The sequence below is a fragment of the Apus apus genome, chromosome 3 (assembly GCF_020740795.1).
Source record: "Apus apus isolate bApuApu2 chromosome 3, bApuApu2.pri.cur, whole genome shotgun sequence".
Lineage (NCBI taxonomy): Eukaryota > Metazoa > Chordata > Aves > Apodiformes > Apodidae > Apus > Apus apus.
In genome coordinates, this window is record NC_067284.1 from 47,872,587 (window position 1) to 47,893,034 (window position 20,448).

At 40.7% G+C, this 20,448-nt stretch overlaps 1 protein-coding gene across 1 annotated transcript in view; it reads left to right on the forward strand.

Annotated features, from left to right (window-relative positions):
* Positions 1–5,693, forward strand: part of BMP2 (bone morphogenetic protein 2) — a 126,269-nt gene extending 120,576 nt beyond the window's left edge. The window contains exon 5 of the mRNA XM_051614985.1: positions 5,417–5,693. Within this exon, the coding sequence (XP_051470945.1) occupies positions 5,417–5,499 (83 nt within the window). The 3' untranslated portion in view covers positions 5,500–5,693. The remainder of the gene's footprint in view (positions 1–5,416) is intronic.
* Positions 5,694–20,448: the final 14,755 nt, after the last annotated feature.

The following is a 20,448-nucleotide window of genomic DNA, read 5'->3' on the forward strand; positions in this document are numbered from 1 at the left end:
GAATCCCTGCACTCAGACTCCTAGTTGAAACCTGTGCCATGAGCACCAGTGTCAGACTGTACCACAAGCTTGTGTCGTGGCTACACGGGAGATGTGAGACCACTTGACCTGAGCTTGACCAGAAACATCACCCTCCTGCTGACTATAGGAAGACTTCTCCAATCAGCCACCACATGTAAGCTGTGAACATCTACAGCTGCTGACGAACTAAATCTAAGTTTCAGATAAGGCAATTTTTCAGTACTTTAAGCAAAGTGGCCCTCTCTCATCTGAGATGCTCTAATTTTCCTTTTTTAAAAATTTGTCCAAATCTTACCAACACCCATTTTTCATGAGACCAAACAGGTGAGATTTAGAAGGACATATCTCAAAGGAATGATTGATCTCCAGGAGCAGACTAAAGAAATAATCCCACAGAGGAGGAGCCAGTCCAATGAGTCAGTACAAAGTACTCTCATATTAACCTGCCTCTGAAGTTTAGGTAAACTTCCTGATCACTTAGACTTTCAATTTATTTTTAGGGAACTACTTCCAGTAAGTGGTTCAAGATGGATTACAGTTTAACTGGAAGCTTGGGAATATAAAGATGGTCACAGGAAATCTGGGTTCAATTCTTGCCTCTGCCACAGACTTCCTGTATAAATCTGGACCCACTGCACTGGGGGGGTATTCACCCATCTAACTCAAAACATCTAATGTCAATGTCAATGCTTATATTAAATGCTCAAGCTTCCATTATAGCCAGTGGAGTGACCTAGGATGGGGTGATTCAGAGCACTTCCAGGAGCAGCGCACTCATCAACAGTATAGGGAGTGCAGGCTCCTAATTTAAGAGCACAAAGAGCTCTAAATCACCTCTGCCCTTCTGAAATCCTTGGAGCTCAGTTTCTCACCCATGAAATATGTCCTGGATTAGCAGCATGAAGAAAGTGGTATCCAAACAGTGCTTGAGCACCAGTCCCCCAGCAGACGCACCAAGCAAGACCAAACTTCTGATTTCAAATTTTTCATTAGCATCTGTGATTTATCTAATCTCGGATTTAGAAGACAAACAAACAAAACAAAAAATCCCAAACACTACAATGTTTCATGGACATTTTTATAAATTTGCTTTTTCCCCCATTTTTGTTCTCTTATGGTTCTCTCTGAGGTCTTGAGAATGCAGTGCAGATACAAAAGTACTTCTGGTGACATTTGGGAAACTACTGTCACAAAATTTCTGAGCTTCATAAACAGGCATCCAAAAATAAGCATCTTTCCCATAGGTGCTTTTGAAATGAAAAAAGTAGCCCATGTATGCTCCTAAAGCAAAATTAAATTCTTTTATTTGAGTATTCTTCCTGAGACATACTCTGTGAGGGTTTTTTTTTGTCCACCTTTGGTTCTGAATAACTGAGAATATTGCCCTCTATGTCTCTACTACAAAATTATTTCAGAAGATTGCATGAAATGCCTACATAGAGAGAGCAACATCACAGACAATCATCCAGTATTTCATAAGGAATTTTAAAACATGAGGCTTCACATATATCAGATTCAGCTCTGAACAATAAACATGTTGTGCATTCCCAGGGCTCTTTTTTTTGTATTATTTTTGGGAGGGGGAGGGGTTGAAGACTGTGAACTTTCTTTTCACAAAATGCCCCATTTGCTATTGCTGCTATATCAGCATCTGAAGACTGTGCTACTGAGCAGCTACTCGCAATCCTGCAGTGATAAATTAAACCAGAGGAAACGGATCATTTCTGCTATCAGGGTCACTGTTGTCAGCTCCTAACAGGGCAATTGACTTGTCAAGTTGTCTCTGAAAGCCCGAGCTCAGATTTCATTGCCTTTCACATTTTTTTTCAGAATTGTATACAAGGGTCTTTGAGCTTGTCTTTCACCCTGCACTTTGGGAAATTCCAGGCACCAATCCTGCTCATAAATTGCAGAGGAATAGATGAGACTCTCCTAACAGAGCAGCCGTGTGGAAATATTAAATACAAGCAAAGATACAATAGGGATGTGCCTAGGAACAGATGGGGATTTTCTTACGTGTCACTGTCAGACACAAACAAGATCTTGAATTGTGAAAGGTCATTTGGAAAAGCCACAGGACACCTCTAGCATCAAGAGAAATAAAAAAGAGTGCTAACAGTCTGAGGCTCACAGTATTATTTTGAACAACAAACAAACCCACCTGCTAGAGGAGCAAGACAATAACTGTAAGCAGAACAAACACATTAAATAATTTTTAAAAAATGTAAGTAAGAGACTTTAAGTAATGATACACTTATAAATACAGTGGTTAGAAGCCAAAACCAAGATTAGTATTGCATAACTGTACTCCTTCAGCAGAAGAGAGATCCTCTGTTCTAATCAACTTCCAAGCTAGAAGAAATAGATATGGCAGAAGACATGGTTCGATTGAGCGTCAGATCACATTCCTGAGAGGACAGAAGAGAAGCCATTTCATCCCTGTAATGTTTGGGTCATGCTGCTACCCAAATTAGAGTTTCAGTTTTCCAAAAATGCAGAAATTTAAGTGAACACTGAAGGGAAATGCCACTATTATAAATAATTTATATTAATATTAAAATGCATATTTTAATATAATAAATAATTATAAATAATACTCTTGTTCCGAAACCAAGATTGGTTGGCGGTCAACTAAAACATTTTGTCGTTAGGCATTTATTTTGGTGATGGTGCTGCTGCAGCAATTAAATTGAAAGGTCTTCATTACGATGTTAGCATCCTTCTTTTTAATACTGATTAAATAAGTTCAATACTAATTAAATAGTTCAATTCTTCCCCCTCCATCCTGAACTAAGCTGCATCCTTTTTTCCTATGGAAGAACTCAGTTTCAATGAAAACCACTTCTGGAGGAAAAATGTTTTGCTGGAATAGTGACCAACTCTTATAACGATGGTTGAAAATCCAAATGCACCCAGCCCTTGTTATCTTTGGGATGTCTGAGTTTTTGTGGCATTCTTATATGCAGCCATGGCACTTTGAACAGAGAAGGTGAAGCAAGAATAAGTGAGAGGAGCTTCCCTGCTTGGTTCTGAAAAAATGCCTTTCCTTCACCCCCCAAAATACTGCTTTTCCTCCCAATTCCATGCTCTTTACCACCTCACCCCCACCTTACCGTCTTGTCATTTCCTCTTGCCCTCTTCCCGCTGTATCACATTTCCAGTTCAGAATTTGTAGATCCACAATTGTTTAAAAAGCAGCTCAAAGTTCCAACTTATAAACATCGCTTCCTCTGTCTCCTGAATTTATTTTAATAGCTGATATTTGAGCCCAGGGGATTGTTTTAACTAACACTGTATAGTCAGAAGGAATCACTTTCCTCCAGGCTACCTCTAGGTCAATAGCGTAAGGCAAGACCCCCTCACATTTCATTACCCAGGGATCAGATGCCCTTCCCCAATCCATCACTCTGAAGCTTGTTCCTCCTGTTCCTCTTGGATTTGCCCATATGATTCATGTGGTGCCAAATCAACAGTATATTTGCTTTTTTTCTCAGTTCATTGTTTTTATTTGCTTACATGTTCCCTGTCATAGTTCAACTCATAAATCAATGCTGGTTTATTTTTTACAAACGCGTTGAAAGTTTGAGCCAGTTTCCACTGTTATGAAAGACTCCCAATACTACATGTCCTTTAACAGGTGGAAAATGTCTTAAGAGGCTGTTTGGATGGGAATGATTTTCTGACTTAAAGACAGAATAGTATTTATTTATGACTTAATCTAATTCCAAAACAAAATAACAGTTCCCTGCACTGAATTATCTCCTTATGATGCTATCCCACTAACATATGGTTTTATTATTTAAATAAAAAAATGTAATATTGAAACCATTTCTAGCTATTAAACTTGTGTAACTGATTACAGTGAAACAATGTTCCTGAGATATCTTAACAGACCATTTTCCCTGAAGACAACCACTAAGTGTCTGTCCTAGCTAAATTTAGCATTATAAAAGCAAGCAAACAAAACCCAAACACACTCTCCCCTCCAACCCTTCTACTTAACCTTTTTTGGTTCAGAGTGAAATGCTGTTGATTTTTCAAGTTATCAGTGGAATAAAGCTACCCCTTTTCAGGAGACCTAGACTTGGAGAAAAATAACCACCCCCACAACTGAGTTTTTTATGTATTGCCATGGTCAAAGCTTGGGTCAGGAAGCCAAGCCCAGGCAGTTCCTGCTGGGAGCAAAGCTCACCTATCCCACCTGACCCAGTACAAAAGTACAACAGAGAGGAACTTGCCTCTGCAGCTATATCCCACTTCTCTCCCACTTGGTATAGTATCTAATGAAGCGCAAACTGCTGTTGTGAATGATAGGTCTCCTCCCATCCTGATGACTGGACAGGGTGGTTCTCCTCTCCTCCCAACCCTGCACTGCAGTGGGATGCAATCCCTGATACCATCTGGTGCCTCTTCCTCTCCCTGGCTGACTTCAGCTCTCTGTTGTCAGCCAAGTAAACTGCTTCAAGCCCCTGTGTTTCTCTAATGTTTCTTCCTTGCATGAATGACATTAGCCACTGGGAAAAAATCTCCTGGATTAGGACACTGAGGATGCTCACTGGCAGCTTGGATGACAACCATGTGCTGCCAGTCAACATTTTCAGTGTCTACAGAGCAGGAAAGGAACAGAGACTGTTGTCCAGATGGCTCCTGATTGCAACTGCAGCTCCTTTCCCATCAGAAGAGTGATCTATACCTCTTCCTACACACCAGAAATGGACCCCTGAAGCTCTTTGCCTTGAAGGACAGCAGGCTTGAAACAAAGACCACCTACCCTGCTAGGAAGGGACAAAGATTTTTCCTGCTGCCAGAACATGCTCAAAACAGAAAGCCCAGAAGTCAGAAGCTTCTGACATTGCCAACCTCAAGCTAACGTTGTACTGTTGGACTGAAACAAGTGATGTCGCAAGACAACTTCGAACATGCTGAGAATCAGTTTTCACTGAAATTATAATGCTTAATGCTTTAAAAATATATCCCACTGTGAGTTCTGATGAAAACCTTGGCAATTTTGTGTGCTGTGAAAGTTTAAAAAAATAATTTAGAATAACTGAAGTATTTCATTTCTGTAATGTTTCATTAGGACTTGGACACAAAATGATTTTCCAATATTTTTACTACAATGAGAATATGTATCTATACAGCATATTATTTTAAGGGAGAAAGCCATAACATGTAACTGAAAAATATTAATAAAATAATTTAATTTGACAATTTTAAGCTTTTCTACCTTTCTTTTTCTGCAGATGAAAAACTGAATGAAACTGACCCTTCCTTGTCAGACCTTTCAGATTTGACACATAAGCACTTTCCAGCCATAACATATTTATTTTGAAAAAAACCTCAACCAACTTGGACAGTTGCAATGAATTTGTTCTCTTTACTTGTTCCCTTCCAGCTCTGAGATCACTAGGGATGGATCCAATCCTAGGTTTCCACATTCCGAGAATCTCTTCGTCCTGCATGCAAGCTACCATCTAGTAGAAAACCCACTTCCAGCCTTCTTTCTGGAGTTTGTAACCTGGCCCTACCCTTCAAGCCTTTACAAAAACCCCTGGATCAGCCTGCTGTAAAGCTATTAGAAATAGTTTATTCTTTCTAACCACTGATAATTTTTTTAATGAAGAACAGCTGGAAGATCAGGTATTTGCAAAATAACACATATTCATGCTGTTCAATAAAAATAATGATAATCACAATGGAAAATTAATAAAGTAGTTGAAAAAACATTATCTGTTTCCTTCATGAAAAATCAACACACATTTCGTGATAGATTTCCACAGGCTCAGTTCCTAATTTGTTATATGCCATTATACCAATACTTGTCAATAGGATGAATAAGAGGTGGTAGGCAGAAGCAAGACCAGACCCATTCAGATGAAGACAAAGGTATTGAGCAATGAGAGCAAATAACCAATGGCCCTGGATCCACTGCCACAGACTGGTGGATTCCCATCTCCTGAAGCATGACCAAGGAGGTGTTTTCTGGGTAACACATTGTAGTCAAACATACTTTTATGAGCCTTGTGCTCTAACACTGACGAAATTCTGTAGGGCAGAAATACAGATTGTCCAGCTAGATATTTCCTAACACTCCAAAACATATTGTTTAGAACTACTTTCTTTTTGCCAGTGAAATAAGCTACATCTCCCCACAAACCTTCATTAGACGAGTTAGAATGGCTGGAAAAAATAATCACATTTTCAAGCACACAAGCCTTCTCTGTGTGGGTCTGTGTGCCCAAAAGCTGTTCCAGCTGTATGAGCTGACCTAACAAACAAGATTACCTGTACCTGAAAGCCTTGTCTGCCTTATGTCCATAGACAGCCCAGACTACCCCAACACTGCTGCTTTAACTGTGTATTTAGACATTCCTGGCACAGCGAGACTTTAAGCTTGTTTTTTACCTCTGGAAGTAACAACATATTGGAGGCCTTCTATTTGTCCTTTTCACAAACTCCCCCACTGAAATGAAAATTATATAAATCCAATTAGGAGGGGACCTAAAAAGGTTTAGATTTTTATGTACTCATCTAAAAGTCTGGATTATTTGCTGCAGCTCAAGAGACACACTGCAGGACACCGCTGGTGGACGTGCACCCGGGTCTGAAAATTCCTGCTTGTGGCCATGAAAAAGAGAGGTTAGTTGCAATGCACACAGACCCATTATTATTAATTTCCTCCAGCTTCTGAGCAATTTTTTGCATTGTTCCTCAATTTTTAAAGTGATTTATGAGTTATAGGGAGAGAAAGAAGCAGGGGTTTGGTAAATGGTCCCTCCCTTTCATTCCATTTCAGCGCATTAATTGCTCACTGTCTGTAATTGGAAACATAAAGAGCATTCCTGCTTGGATCGCATGCAGACAGCTGCCCTGATGTGACTCTTAATGTACAATAAACCTCCAGCACAGTACTGTGGACTTGCTTGTTTTAATAAAGTTAACATACACAGACTTTGAAATCCATGGAAGTATGTGTAATGGGCATTTTTGGTGGGAGATTATTTCAGTTTCTACTTTGAGAATATTTTTCATCTTTGGAGGTGTGCATATTAAGGCAATGACCCAAGTTCACATGAGCATCATCAAGACCTCACCCTTTTATAGCTCAAATTTAAAGTTTCGAGTAGTATTTTGCCTTTTCTGTATCAAGGCAGCTCCCAGAATTCCCTTAGAAAGGAAAGGAAGAAAATAAAAAAAAAAAAAAAAAGAAAAAGAAGCAAAAAAGAAGAGAAGAAACATAAATGGCTATTTCTTAAATACAGAGAATTTTCCACTTCACCCCTCTTATCTCTGGTTCTAAGCCTGTGCCAACGCACAAAGGCCTAATGCAACCACATGATTTTATTGGCTTAACTGCCAATTTCCCAGTCTATAACTTGCCTTTAGGAAATGGCTACAAAAGCCAGGAATAGTTAATTAACTTCCCTGTGGCCAGTAGCAAGCAGAAAAGTGATAGCTCCCACAGCCAGGAGGAGAGAGGAAGGATTCCTCACTCCATCCCTGGGTTCAGTTTTAAGGAGAGTCCCATTTGACTTAAAACCTTGCCTTAGATTTTTACAGTGGGAATTATTTGTAAGCCCACAGCTAAACACAATTTTCCAGTTGTTTTAGAGGAAGTCAAACGAAAACAAATTGAGTCAGTTTTTCAGGAGTACGTAATCAGAATGCTTCACAAGGAGGATTGGTGATGGGAAACTGAATCCCTGGAAGGATCATGGGGACACTTGGGAAGCCTCTTCATCCTGAGAGAGGCATCTGAGGGCCCACAAACCATCTTTGTTTACCACACAAGTCAAAGTCAGGATTTTGCCTGAAGCAGCATAGAAAAACAACTGATTTCTTTTGCTAGCAGATTTGTGGGACTGCAAACATCCAGCAGTGAGTGGGAATATGCAGCTGGAGAAGGAAGCTGCATCCCAACCAGCACAGCTATTTACAAAATTAACCTCTGTCTGCAGCATGACTCCCTCATTCAGAGAGGCAGGACTTTCCCTTCTGCTCCCCAGAGCACCTGGGAAACTTCAATTTCACTGTTGTCCACAAGTCTGGAAAAAGGTGTGCTCAGATGGGTGCTGGCACCCACATGCAGCAGGTAGTAGAGAAAACTGGAGAACCTAAAATCTTGATTCTGGACCATGCATGATGGCCTATGAGATGCACACAATTGATAAGCTGAGGGAACAAGAAACATCTCCAGGGAGAGATGTCTTAATTTTAAAGCTCACAGTAGCCTTTCAAATAAAGAAAAAAGTCCTTCAATTCCAATAGCGTATAGACTTGGGCCTGAAAGTGGGTTTTGGGACTTATTATTACAATAGAGACCACATAGTTAGGGCTGAAACAAATGAGAAGGCATTTTAGCTTCCAGTACTAAATTCAGCAGATATATTTCTGTCCTTTGCAGGAACATCGCTCTTGCTAGGTACCATACAGAAAAACAGCAAGAGGTGGCCCCCCTCCTGAACAACTCAATCATTGCAAGGAATATAGAAATACGTGCATGAGAAATCCACTTAGTGACCCCTTCTCTTTTAAAAAAAACAAAATAAAAACCCCTCAACCAAAACAATAAAACAAAACCAAATTAATTTATGTCCTGTACCCTGTCCTGGTTGTTATTTTAAACTTAGACACTTTTTTTTTTTCAGTTTGCTGAGTAGTAAACAAAAGCTGGCACGCTGCGAGAAGAACTATTGCCTCAATAGAAAAGTGCCCATTCATGTCATCCCACAATTATTTCAAGCACTATAGTTGAGGTTAGTCCCTCCAAGGCATGTACAAATTGCAAATACACACAAATAATAATGCTTGTACTTTTGGAAAATGTGAAACCCTTTGTTTTGGAAAGGTTGTTCCTATTATTTGTGGCTTGCAACTGTCATCATTATTCAAGCTTTGTCTTCTTTCATGATTGTTCTGCAGCTACTGGGTGCTTGAGAACTTCCCCAAAATTAATATACTTCAAAGAACCAGACATTTTGTATATAGCTTAATTACAGCCCATATAATTAAATTTTAAAATGATAAAAACTCTTCTGTGCCCTAAATGTACTCAGGCTTTGGCTCCCAGGCAAGCTACTACATACCATCTGATGGAGCAAAGGGCCAAGAAATTCCATTTCATTAATTGTTTCCTCCAAATCTGAAATGTAATTATGTATTTTCCAGGGACCTTTGACATTTTAACACTGTGGCTTGGAATCTGATCATAACCTGAAGTAAACTGCCCAGCTGGTCACAGACTTAAAAAAAAAGATGGCTAGCGAGGTAGACTCGGCCTTTTTCAGACTGCAGAGAAGAGAGGATCTAGCTACACAGGTCTGGGCCAGAGTTAACAATGTCAACAGAACCTTGAAAGAAATGAGAAGGAGATAATGAGCTGAACTCTTATCTCAAGTAATCACTCATAGAGAGATCACAAAAGGCAATAGAAGATAGAAGAGTCTCTCTTTGCAGCAGCCGTGACTGTTTCACATAGTATTTTTATGAACTAAGAACTAAAGGGATTTTTTAACCTTCCTCATGTTTAATCTCCCTGAGTTTCATGCTCCTCATGTTTCTGGACTCTTTGAGGGCAAAACCCAGCTCAGGTGAACAGACAGATGTGATCCATACAGATGTGATGTCCCAGCACTTGATTGCTCTGAGAAACATCCCATAAGCTGGCACTGGGGGCCTGATGCTGCCATCCTCATTCAGAGTGGGCATGTCCTTGGTGTAGCAGAAGTTAGAGCGATTTTATTAGTGAATAACTCTTTACTAATGAGTAAACCAGCAATGAACTCATAGCTTGAAAATTCACTGACTCATACCAATGGGCCCAGTCCACCACTAATGTTGTTCAGATGAGTGTGATGGGTACACGCATGCACACATGAGGTACATATGTGCTAGCAACTAGCTAGTTGATTTGCTTTTCTGCAAGCAGAGCATATTAGACCTCAATGCAACCAATCCAAAACTTCTTAAAAATGCTAAATTTACATTAAAACACAATCTTTAACATAGCACCATGTGGGTTTTCTGTGTTGTCTTTTGGGTTTTTTTGTTTGTTTTTTTTGGGGTTTGTTGTTGTTGTTAACCTCAAAATGCTTTTCTTGTATTGCTTTGGATGCCTCAACTCCTAGACAAAACATATGTCGTCAAAATGTCGCCCTATTTCCCCTTGGTTTCATGAACGGGAGAACAGCATCTTACAGAAACAGAATCGATGAGTCTCCATGAATCATTACTTGGAGTTTGGAAAGGAAAAAAGAAATTTGGCAAGCCTTGAGTTGGTAATATGGGCTTCTAAAACCTACTTTTTGAAAGGGCCAAGTTATTACACTGTGAAAAGTAGTTACTCAGCACGTGCCGTAACTTTTCATAGGGATTTTTAGGCCAAATTTAAAGAGTGCTAATGATTTTGAATGCCAGACTTGAGACTCTACAGCAGGATGAGGTTTTAACAGGACTTGAACAGCTGCCTTTGCTGCCCAGGTCGTGCCTCCTTTAAAGATCTGGATTTTTGGTGCCTTAAAGTACCCCACATCTCCAGTCATGGAAAGTGTCTTGGCCTTCATATCCTTTTCAGTATATTAGGAGTAAACTCAAGGCAGTGGGAAAGCTCCTGCTATTCACCAAAATATGTTGGCATACTGGGAACTTTATTCATTATTAGGAATAAGCAGAAACCACAATTGCAAGAGCCTTGTTCAGCAGCACGAGCACATGCAGTGACGGGGCACACCAGTTCCCTTCAGACAGCCTAGTTCCGGTACTGGGAGCAATCTCACCACGGAAAGTTGGAGTTAATGCGTTCTGCTTCTCAGTTACCTCACCTAACTTGGCTATCACTACAGGAAAGCCTGTTGAAAGGCTCTTCAACAGTGGCTTATGCTGAATACTTTAGAAGATGGCATAACCTGAGGGTGATGTATGGTAAAGGCCAGCATCTACTCACTTACTCCTCTTCAATTATTATGTTAATAAATAATTAAAAATACTTGTGAAGACAGACTAGAGATAACATATAATTAATATTAGAACATGATTCTCAGAGCTTGCCAGTTATCACAGACAGGTGCTCTTGCAGGGAAGGCAAGGAAGTCGAACCTGATTCCTCCACTTCCAGCGCTCTGGCTCACAGTGAGCCTGCAAAGCTGGAGCCCTGCAGTGAAGTGGGCAGGCAAGAAATCCAGATTTTGCAGACCTCCAGGAACCTCAGCATGCATTCAGCCACCCATTGTCTCCGAGCCCCTGAATTACCTCCAGGTCCCTCATTGGCCATCTGGTTCTCCAGTGATGCAGCTCCATTGCAATTTGAACCCTTCTTTAACATTTCCCAAAGAAAGGAGAGATGAAAACAAAAGGATCACTTACTTCCTCTAATTGAGACACAAGACAAGAAGACAGATAAGCCAAGGAAAATTGGCACAACTCCATGGACTTCAATTGATCCTAGAGAGCGGGCGATGAGCACAACATAAAGAACATGAAGATGTTACTATTATTGCCTCATGATAGTAATACCAGGCTGTTACCTTACATGTTTCATCCTGGGATATAAAAGTGCTTTACAGGGGAGGCCAGTATCACAGAAATGAATTCTCAATAATTTAATCAGAAGGAGCTACCCCAACAGTTTTTTCCTTGTCATTCACAATGTCATTTTTTTTTTTTTTCCTTGCTAAGACAAAACCAATATAGTGCTAGTTGTTGCCAAATACCAGTTTTGAAACTTGGGCCCAGTCATTATTAGTGAAACATGCTTGCCAAAAAATGAGTGTTGCCTGTGGACAGGGTTCACACCATGGGAAGTTTACCAGGATTCTATCGCAGCCTACTTTGAGGTCTGATGCTTCACCTTCTCACTCTACAACAAGAGTCTCTTAACAAGGTAAAAAGAAAAAAACCCTGATACTATTTTTCTCTTCCCTCCCTAGGATTCTAGGAATTACAGTCTACAGGAGATTAATTTTAATAATTCCATGAGGAAAAATGTGGCTTTGCCTTAAGCCAGCAGTACTTTTCCAGGCTCTGATTATTTATGTGCAACACACGTGCAAACACATGTGCACACACAGCCATCTTCTACAGGAGCCTGGTAGGAGAGCTTTCTTCTCACTGGTTTAGGGGCACAAAAAAAAAAAAGCGCTGTTACAAAAAAGGACAAATCAATGCTGTGAGATAATGCAAAGCCACGGGGACTATTATTTTTTAAAACCATACTCAGCAGCTCCATGGCGAACCACAGTGGCTGCATGGTGACTCAAAGTAAGGACTGTAATACACAACAGAGCTCCTACATCAACCGATCAAGATGGAATGGACCCCCCAAAAAATCCTCTGAGAAACAGACCTGACAAAAAATGGGACAAAGAAGTTAGAAAGGTTCCAACAACTCCTCTAGGCATTGCATGATCTGCTTTGGATCTCCTTGATGATGAGACAGGCAGAAGCAGCACTGCCATCCCATGTCCCTTTTTGCCTTCAGTATCAGCAAGAGATCTTCAGTTTATTCACTGATTTCATCTCTGCACAGGGGAAGCTAAAAAGGACCAAGAAAAAACTATGATGCTCCACCAGAGAGGAGAGTTATTGCTCTGTTAGAGCCTGTGCACAGCTCCCACCTCAGCAACCTCAGTAAAGCATTTAGCATTTTCTGGGTGTGACACGGAACACAGTAAAAAGAGTGGGATGGGGATGTTCCCCTGGACCAGCTCTCTGCCTTCACTTCTCTGAAAGAACAGCAGAGACGAGAGGGGAGGGTGCGGGTGGGAGGGAACCATGGAAAGATTGATGTAAATTCATTTTTAAAAGCCAGACACATGAAAATAATTTTCACAGCCCCACAGCTGTTCTATGTATTTTTTTTGGACCAAGCCTGAGCACAAAACAGTGCAGATAATAGCTCGAACTTTGGGCAGATAAGGGCTGTACAATCAAGTCAGCAGCAGAGCCCCAACATCTCCCCTTCCTGGCAGCCCATGTGTTCTGTGACAGATCAGCATTTGTCCCCCCTCAGGGCCCTTTTCCTCTATCAAACACAGGTTGTCTGGGGCCAGACACCACCTTTTGCCCATCACCCTCCACTTCATACCTGAGCCCTAGGTGGGTTGGAACGGCCAAGATGAGTTTGTCTGGGCCTTCCCCGGCTCCCTGCCCACACCTTTCACCAGAAAACATGCAGGGGATGAAAATCCAAAGAGGGACCAGACATAAGTCCCGAGGCAGCACTCTCTGAGGTGATGCTGCCAAGCCTTGGACCACAGAAATGACAGACAGCCTTCCAGGCCCGTTGATCCTCCGTTATTTTCCTATGAACTAGCCCTGCCAACAGCCAGCCAGGGCTTTCTGCAACTTCCACCACACTTGGTGGAGCAAGATCTTACACTAGCTTTTAAAGACTACAGAAATCTCTCTGTTTCAGAGCCAGACAACACATGTCCAGGAACTTACTGCCATGCTCCACGTCCTGCTGCCTGTGAGCAGGCTATGAGGAAAGCAGGTGAGTCTGTACACAGGCACCTTCTGTCCAAGGGCAGAGCCCAGTGCAAAGTGAAGGGGTTACTCTGCATCGGTCTGGGCAGATGCTCCCCCTGAAGTCAGCCTGAGCTCATCCCTTGTCCTCAATGGGCTCTGGGAGCAGCCTCAGGAAGAAATGATTGAGGAATATAAAATGTTCTGATGCTTTCAAGAGTTCAAGCTGGCACCTTTGCCTGCCTAGAAGTTCCTAAATGGCTTTGAAAACCTTGCTCTGAATGTTTTCTCTGGGACTGTTTCATTAAACAGAAGCATTCAAAACTGGTCTTAGAAAAATTGCTGAGGCTCTGAAAGCAATACCTTGAGGAGACACAAGTGGGGTGCACAAAAAGCAACCCCTAAAGGTGACACCAAATGGCACAGACTGTGTACACCAAGCTTTTTGAGTCAGGCTTAGGGCACCTGGGCTCAGCGACTCCCCTTTCCAAGTCTGTTTAACCCAAAAGCACACCCGAACCCCTTCAGTCAAGGAACAAGAGGCATGGAAGGGGTCCCTCCATCCTTGGGGTGCTCCCTTTGGCACAGCTCCCCCATCAGCACAGGGCTATCATGTTGCCCATTGTTTATACAAAACGGCCCAATATAAAACCCATTTAGCAGTGACCAAGCCTGATTTCTATTAAAGAATCCATCAGTGAATTTCATTTTTTATTGGTGCAGCTACAGAAATTGCAGCAGTGCTTTGTGTTTGTCTTTCCAGAGTGCCAATAAAAATCTTTTCGATTAAAAAAAAATTGAGAGAGGGAGAGAGAGAAGGAGAGAAAAAGAAAGAAATGCAAAGCTTACTTGGTATAACCCATGTGAGTGCTGAACCTTAGTGGTGTGGTATAAAAAGAGCCGAGAGGCAGCAAAGACAAGGACTGAGCAAAAGCTTGAGTGTGGCTGTAACCAGCAACAAGTGAAACCTGTTTAGGACAGAATTTTTGCTTTGTAAAAATAAGCAAAATCAAACCACACTATATTAAACCAGGTTTTGTCATAAACAGGTCACTGAAGACAAAGTACAGCAGATGTACAGAGAGCCCGAAGGAGCTCTTTCTCTGCTTTTCTATAGGCCCAACCCTTCCATATGCAGACAGTACAGGTCAGCTCCAGGTATTTACAGCACTATGTTGCCATTTTGCTCCAGAGACATCAAACAATCTATGCTTAGTGTTTCTCTACAGAAAGATTCTTTCTTTTCTCATTTATGGCCACACACGCATCTCAAAATCAGCTATGCTGGCATGTGTGACCTGCAACCTATTTCAGTCCAACCCTGCTAGTTATACCCACCTGCACTTCTGAAAATCATATGCAAGGGGAAAATTACCATTAAATAATATAAAGACAACAACCTCAGTTATATTAAGATCATCCAGGCATCACATTGTGGTGCAATTACAGAAAGTGGTAGCTACGTTGCATCAAGTACCGCATAGAAAAATTGTGGATGTGGCCTAAGTCAGGTCCACCAACTCCTGTGCAGTGCAAAGACAGCCTGGTTGCACTGCAGTCATGTCCTAGGTTTCCAAAATTATATCTATGAAGAACAATCATAATATTAAGTAATACAGTCATAAAAGTTTTCGATTCCCATAGAAAATTTCCACGGAAATTTCCAGTTATATGAATCTGTTGCAACTCTATGTAAATGCAAACAGATTGTAAGTACACTATGAATGAGCCTGTAATAAGAAATAAAATTTATGAATAAGCCTGTAATAAGAAATAAAATTTATATCTTCAGAGTGAAAATAAACCTAAATGCATAATTTCCTAGACACATAAGTTCTGTATTTATTAGAGCTGGTTAATTTTCATTTAAAAAAAAAAACCCACAACTGGTGAATTCTGCCCTTTTTCATCAATTATTTCTCTAAATATAAATTTGTGTATATGCATTTTTTAAGAACAAGCAATTAAATAATAGGGAACAATTTGCTTTAAGATGAAGTGATTTTTCCCATCTTGGTTAAAAGAATTAATTTTAAAAATCTCTGCTAAAATATACCTATACAGTTTTACTGAGAAAAACACAAAGGGATAAGGACAAGAATTGTCAATATTTCATTTCCTAGTTGTTTTTAAGCAGCCTTAGAAATGTAGAAAACAAGTATTTTATTCTTAAGTGTTTGTCTGGTATTTTAGCTATTACACTTTATGAGATGTTAATGAACTGCTCACTTTGGCTATTCATTATTAGTTATTGATTCTTGGCTGACGACCATAGCACTAGGAAACAGTCTCACAGTGCCATGGGTGCTGGTGTGAAGGCAGGGATTTTAGTATAAATTCCACAGACATTCATAAACCAGAAATATCTTCTTGGACAAGAAATGAGGCATAAAGTGCTTGACTAGAACAGATGTGCAGAACTGGAACAAACATTTGCAAACACTCACTGTCATCTTCGGCTATCTTTAGAGATACACTTTAGAGGACCATGAATCCTGCTGAAAATCAAACAGTTTATGTGCTGCTAAACCTCTGAGACTTTAAAAAGTTTTCACTTTGGAGCTTGTCTAACTTGGAAAACAAATTAGGCCAGCTATCATGGGACAGGTACTTACTTATCAATATCTGCATGGGTGGATACCGATAACACCTTTATCACGTTCAGCTTAATCCACTTGGGAAACAAGCCATTAAATAATCCACAGAAAACAACTGAGCAGGAGCATCCACTCTGGACAGTGTTGTGCTTTGCACTCACATGCCAGCTCCCTCTCCCTCCACCCAAGTGCTTGGCCTTCAGATAAGGGGGTGTCAACTGAGTGGGAAGTTTGTCCCAGTCAAAAGTTCCAAACCCTTGGGAAAAGTCATCAAACTGTGTAAGAGCAGGAGGCTGTGTTTTCTTTCCTCTGTCTTGTGGGTGGGAAAAGAACAGCCTACACAAATAACACGGTACAGGAAACCTTTGGGTATTAAAACATGATACGCCATATTTCAGCAGGGGTTTAGACACGGAAAAGGGAATGTCTCCTTCATAGTCTCTAAATTACCTTGATGCTTTTCTTGCTTTCTTTTTCCACCATGAGCTTTCATTTGGAGAGAAGTCACTTGCTGCTGGGACATGTGTAGAGAACACAGAAAAATCAAACTACTATTTTTGCAGAGGCTTTATTTTTTTCACCCCGCAGGTAAAACAGATCTTACATGGACACAAGAAAACTATTTTGTTAAGTCTCTTCCCAGGACAGGAAAAGCCCTTTCCCATCCTCATTAATGTTGTACAAAGGTTTTCAGGCTTGCAAGTGCAACAGGATAGGCTAGAGAGACACAACTGTTGACCCAAAATATTAATGAGGATTGGAAAACAACAGGCCGAAGCTTTCTGTACACCACCACCAGTGTGACTGCCAAAGAAAGCATCAGCAGCCATTTCTTCAGGAACTAACTTGTGATTTGCAGAAAAGCGTTTGGATGATGCTCTCTGGCACGTGGTGTGGTTCTAGAGGTGTCCTACATAGAGACAGGAGTTGGACTCGATGATCCTGATGGGTCCCTTCCAACTCACAATATCCTATGATCCTATGACTTTAAAAGTCTAAATCCTGCTTTCAGAGGGGCATAGCCACCACAAAGTCATTTAGGTATCTCAGTGCATTTGAGGGGCTGGCCACTGAAAGTGCAACTTTCAGTGGAAATGAGTCATTGATTATAAACTTCGAAGAGGGAAATTCCTGCTACAACTACTATTGCAGAGACCAAAAGCTCCTGCAAAATTAAATTTCCTCCAGCATAACCCCTACATCTCCTTGCAGGCCACCCAGACAAAGTGAGCTGAAGCAACAATATCTGAAGTCTGATAACGACTGCTAAGGTGGGAAATGCAGAGATCCCAAACCAGCAGCAACAGAGACCATGCTAATGGGACAGAGTTATACCTTTAGGACATAGGTAACTTCCTGCATGTGTATGAAACATGCAAATTTCTTTGCCCATAAAGAAAACACAGAAGTCATCAGACACAAAACTAAAAAATAAGATGTTCATATAATACAGGAAAATTATTGATTCGGTTCAGCAGACAGTCCCAGAGAGAATGAGAGGCTTCAGTCCATATTGGCTAATTAAGATTCCCATTGTGTTGTGTTTTGTTCAAGCTATTCAACAGGGATGTACTACTGCATTAGACCTATCCATAGAGACTGTTGCTCTAAGATGGAATCCACACATTGCTTTAAGGCAACTGTTTTCAGAAAGGCTGCTGCCACAGCAAAAATTCCAGCTGCATGGAAGAGACCTATTCCTGAACCTCTACCATTTTCCAATTCCTGCCATTATAATTGAGGTAAATTAACTGCTGAAATCCTGTGTGTGAACTGGAAGAGCTATGTCAACATCTAGAAAAGATCAACATAGCTCACACCCTGGCAGAAATTATAAAAAATCCCAAACACTGCAAAAAGTAACAGAAATGCAGGAGAAATTAATGTTGTTTTCAATAGAGAACTTAGCATGCTAGTCTGGACAGGGAGGTAGAAAAGTTAAACCAAAAAGGCAATCCAAAAATTTTTGGATTCTGAAGTTCAAACCAGCTCTGAAAGCGAAAGCAGAAAATAAAATCACTAATAACCACAAATCAAGCTGCTGGCCAAACGTTTTGTCATTCAAGAGGCTTAGATCATTGTTCAGAGTGGCATTATTTGAATTTAATGGGCACAAAGTGCTGTTTAATTAAGCACTGAAAATTTTACACGGGCATTTAAAATACCCTTCAATCTGACTTTTTCTTTGACATGACTAGAGCTTGCTGGAAATGCTCCACTGGGATAAATTTTGGAGTCACAAAAGCTCAAAAATTTTCTCCATGAAAATTTCCATTTTGTTAACTCAAAAATTCATAGAAAACAGACAAACATCTTAAGGCAAAATATTTATTTTTTTAGTCAGTTCAGAGAAAAACCTCCTCAAGTAGGTTTACCTATGATGAGATATTGCCTGATGTGAATCTAAGTTTTGATCACTAAAACCTCAGCTTTTTTTTTTTTTTTTGGTGAGCTGGGCTCTTTGCTTGGACTACCCAAGAGGCAGCACCAAAATTCTCCTACCTCAGGCCATTTGGTGATGTATGTAGGAATACAGCTACTGACTCATGGTGGTCTCTCATTATCACTCATACCTGAGCAAGCCACTGCTAAACGTAGAAGGAGAAAAAAAAACAACCCCAAACTCTCTAAGACATCACAAATCAAGTTTTTAAAGAGTAATGGAAAGATAATACGTGACAACCAGAATGGCTGAAGTTTTTTTTAATTTGAAATAGAAACAGAAAGGCTGAAAGTCAGATAAGATCATACTGATGGTCTACCCAAGGACAGTTATGGAACAGTTTGAGAAATACTGCTTGGTGTTTGCTCAATATGACCCTCATGGCTTCCAAAACCAAGGGAGAATACTATTTCCAAACCATCAAAGCATTGTCTTCATCTATAATGCCAGCTGAGCAGGCTAGTGAACTCGTTCCTGCTTACCAATAAATTTTTATTTGGTATTCCACTGTGAGATTAGATCATGCAGGAAAAGTTCACTAAAAAGAGATGAACTCACACAAGATTTTTGTCTGTCATTAAAAAAGAGAAACCCTCTGTCAAACTAGTAGAAATTAGTTAACTTTGAATACTCAAATACATAAAAATTTCTGCAGAAATGTTTCAGGATGAAAGAAAGACTTTATTGTGCCCTCTAGGGAAATGTACCTTGTCAATCCCTTGTCACTAAATCACTTGCTAACAGTTATGGTGTGAGGTAAATTGCTGTTTAAGCCCGATGAGTTTAAAGACCTTGATGCCTAATGAATTCTCCTATTCATACACTGGAGGTTACATCTGCACTCAAGCTCTCTTTTAACAACCTGGTGCTGAAAAGATCTGATGTAATTTTATTGTTTACTAAACAGGTGTCTGTAATTGCATCCAATGATGTTCAGCTTCTTGATGGGAGCTTGCTTTAAGATGAGGATCCAAGCTGGTGCTCTATGACCATGAAAAGGCTCTTCCCAAGGTAACAACTGCCTTGCAGAGCATTTCTCTCTGTGACAGTGAGGGCTAGTTAATGCCTCATGAACAAGAGTGGGTATTGAGGTATTAATTCTCCAAACCCCATTAATGCAGCTCATCTGCTGAGCTTTTGGGGTTTTGCTGCACAATGGGCCCATTGCTCACATGGCTGAGATCACCTCAGCAAGCATATAGCCCTGGGTGCTCCCCTCCTCACCAAAACACACCTGGGGCTACCCCAAGGGAGGTGAAGCCACAGCATTTGAATAGAGCAAACAGGTGTAACATCTTCATCCCAGGCACTGAGGGTGAGAAGTGATATTTTACTTTAAGAGATAATGAAAGAGTTCCTCGTGTGGCAGTACTTCACTGGCATAAACTAACCCAAGGCTCCCTGGAGAATTTCTGAGTCACTTAGGTAATCCAGAGGCTGAGCATGGCCCATGACCACCCCTCCTGGGCAGGCTGATATGGATGGCAGGGCTGGGATGCTGCTCCTTTCTGAGTCCTGGGGGCTGCAAAAACCCTTTTGGGTAGCACGTGCTGCAGTTATATCAGATACAGAGCTATTCTTAGAATCATATAATCATCTTGGTTGGAAAAGAACTTTAAGATCATCATGTCCAACCATTAACCTAATTCTACTGAGTCCCATACACTAAACCATATCCCTAAGCACCACATCTACACATCTTTTAAACACCTTCAAGGATGGAGATTCAATCACCTCCCTGCGCAGTCTGTTCCAGTATTTGATAAATCTTTCAGTGAAGAAGTCTCCTCTAATATAAAATTTAAACCTTCCCTGGCACAACTTGAGACCATCTCCTCTCGTTCTGTCGCTTGTTACTTGGAAGAAGTGACTGACTTCCACCTCATCCAACCTCCTTTCAGGTAGTTGTAGAAAGCAATACATCTC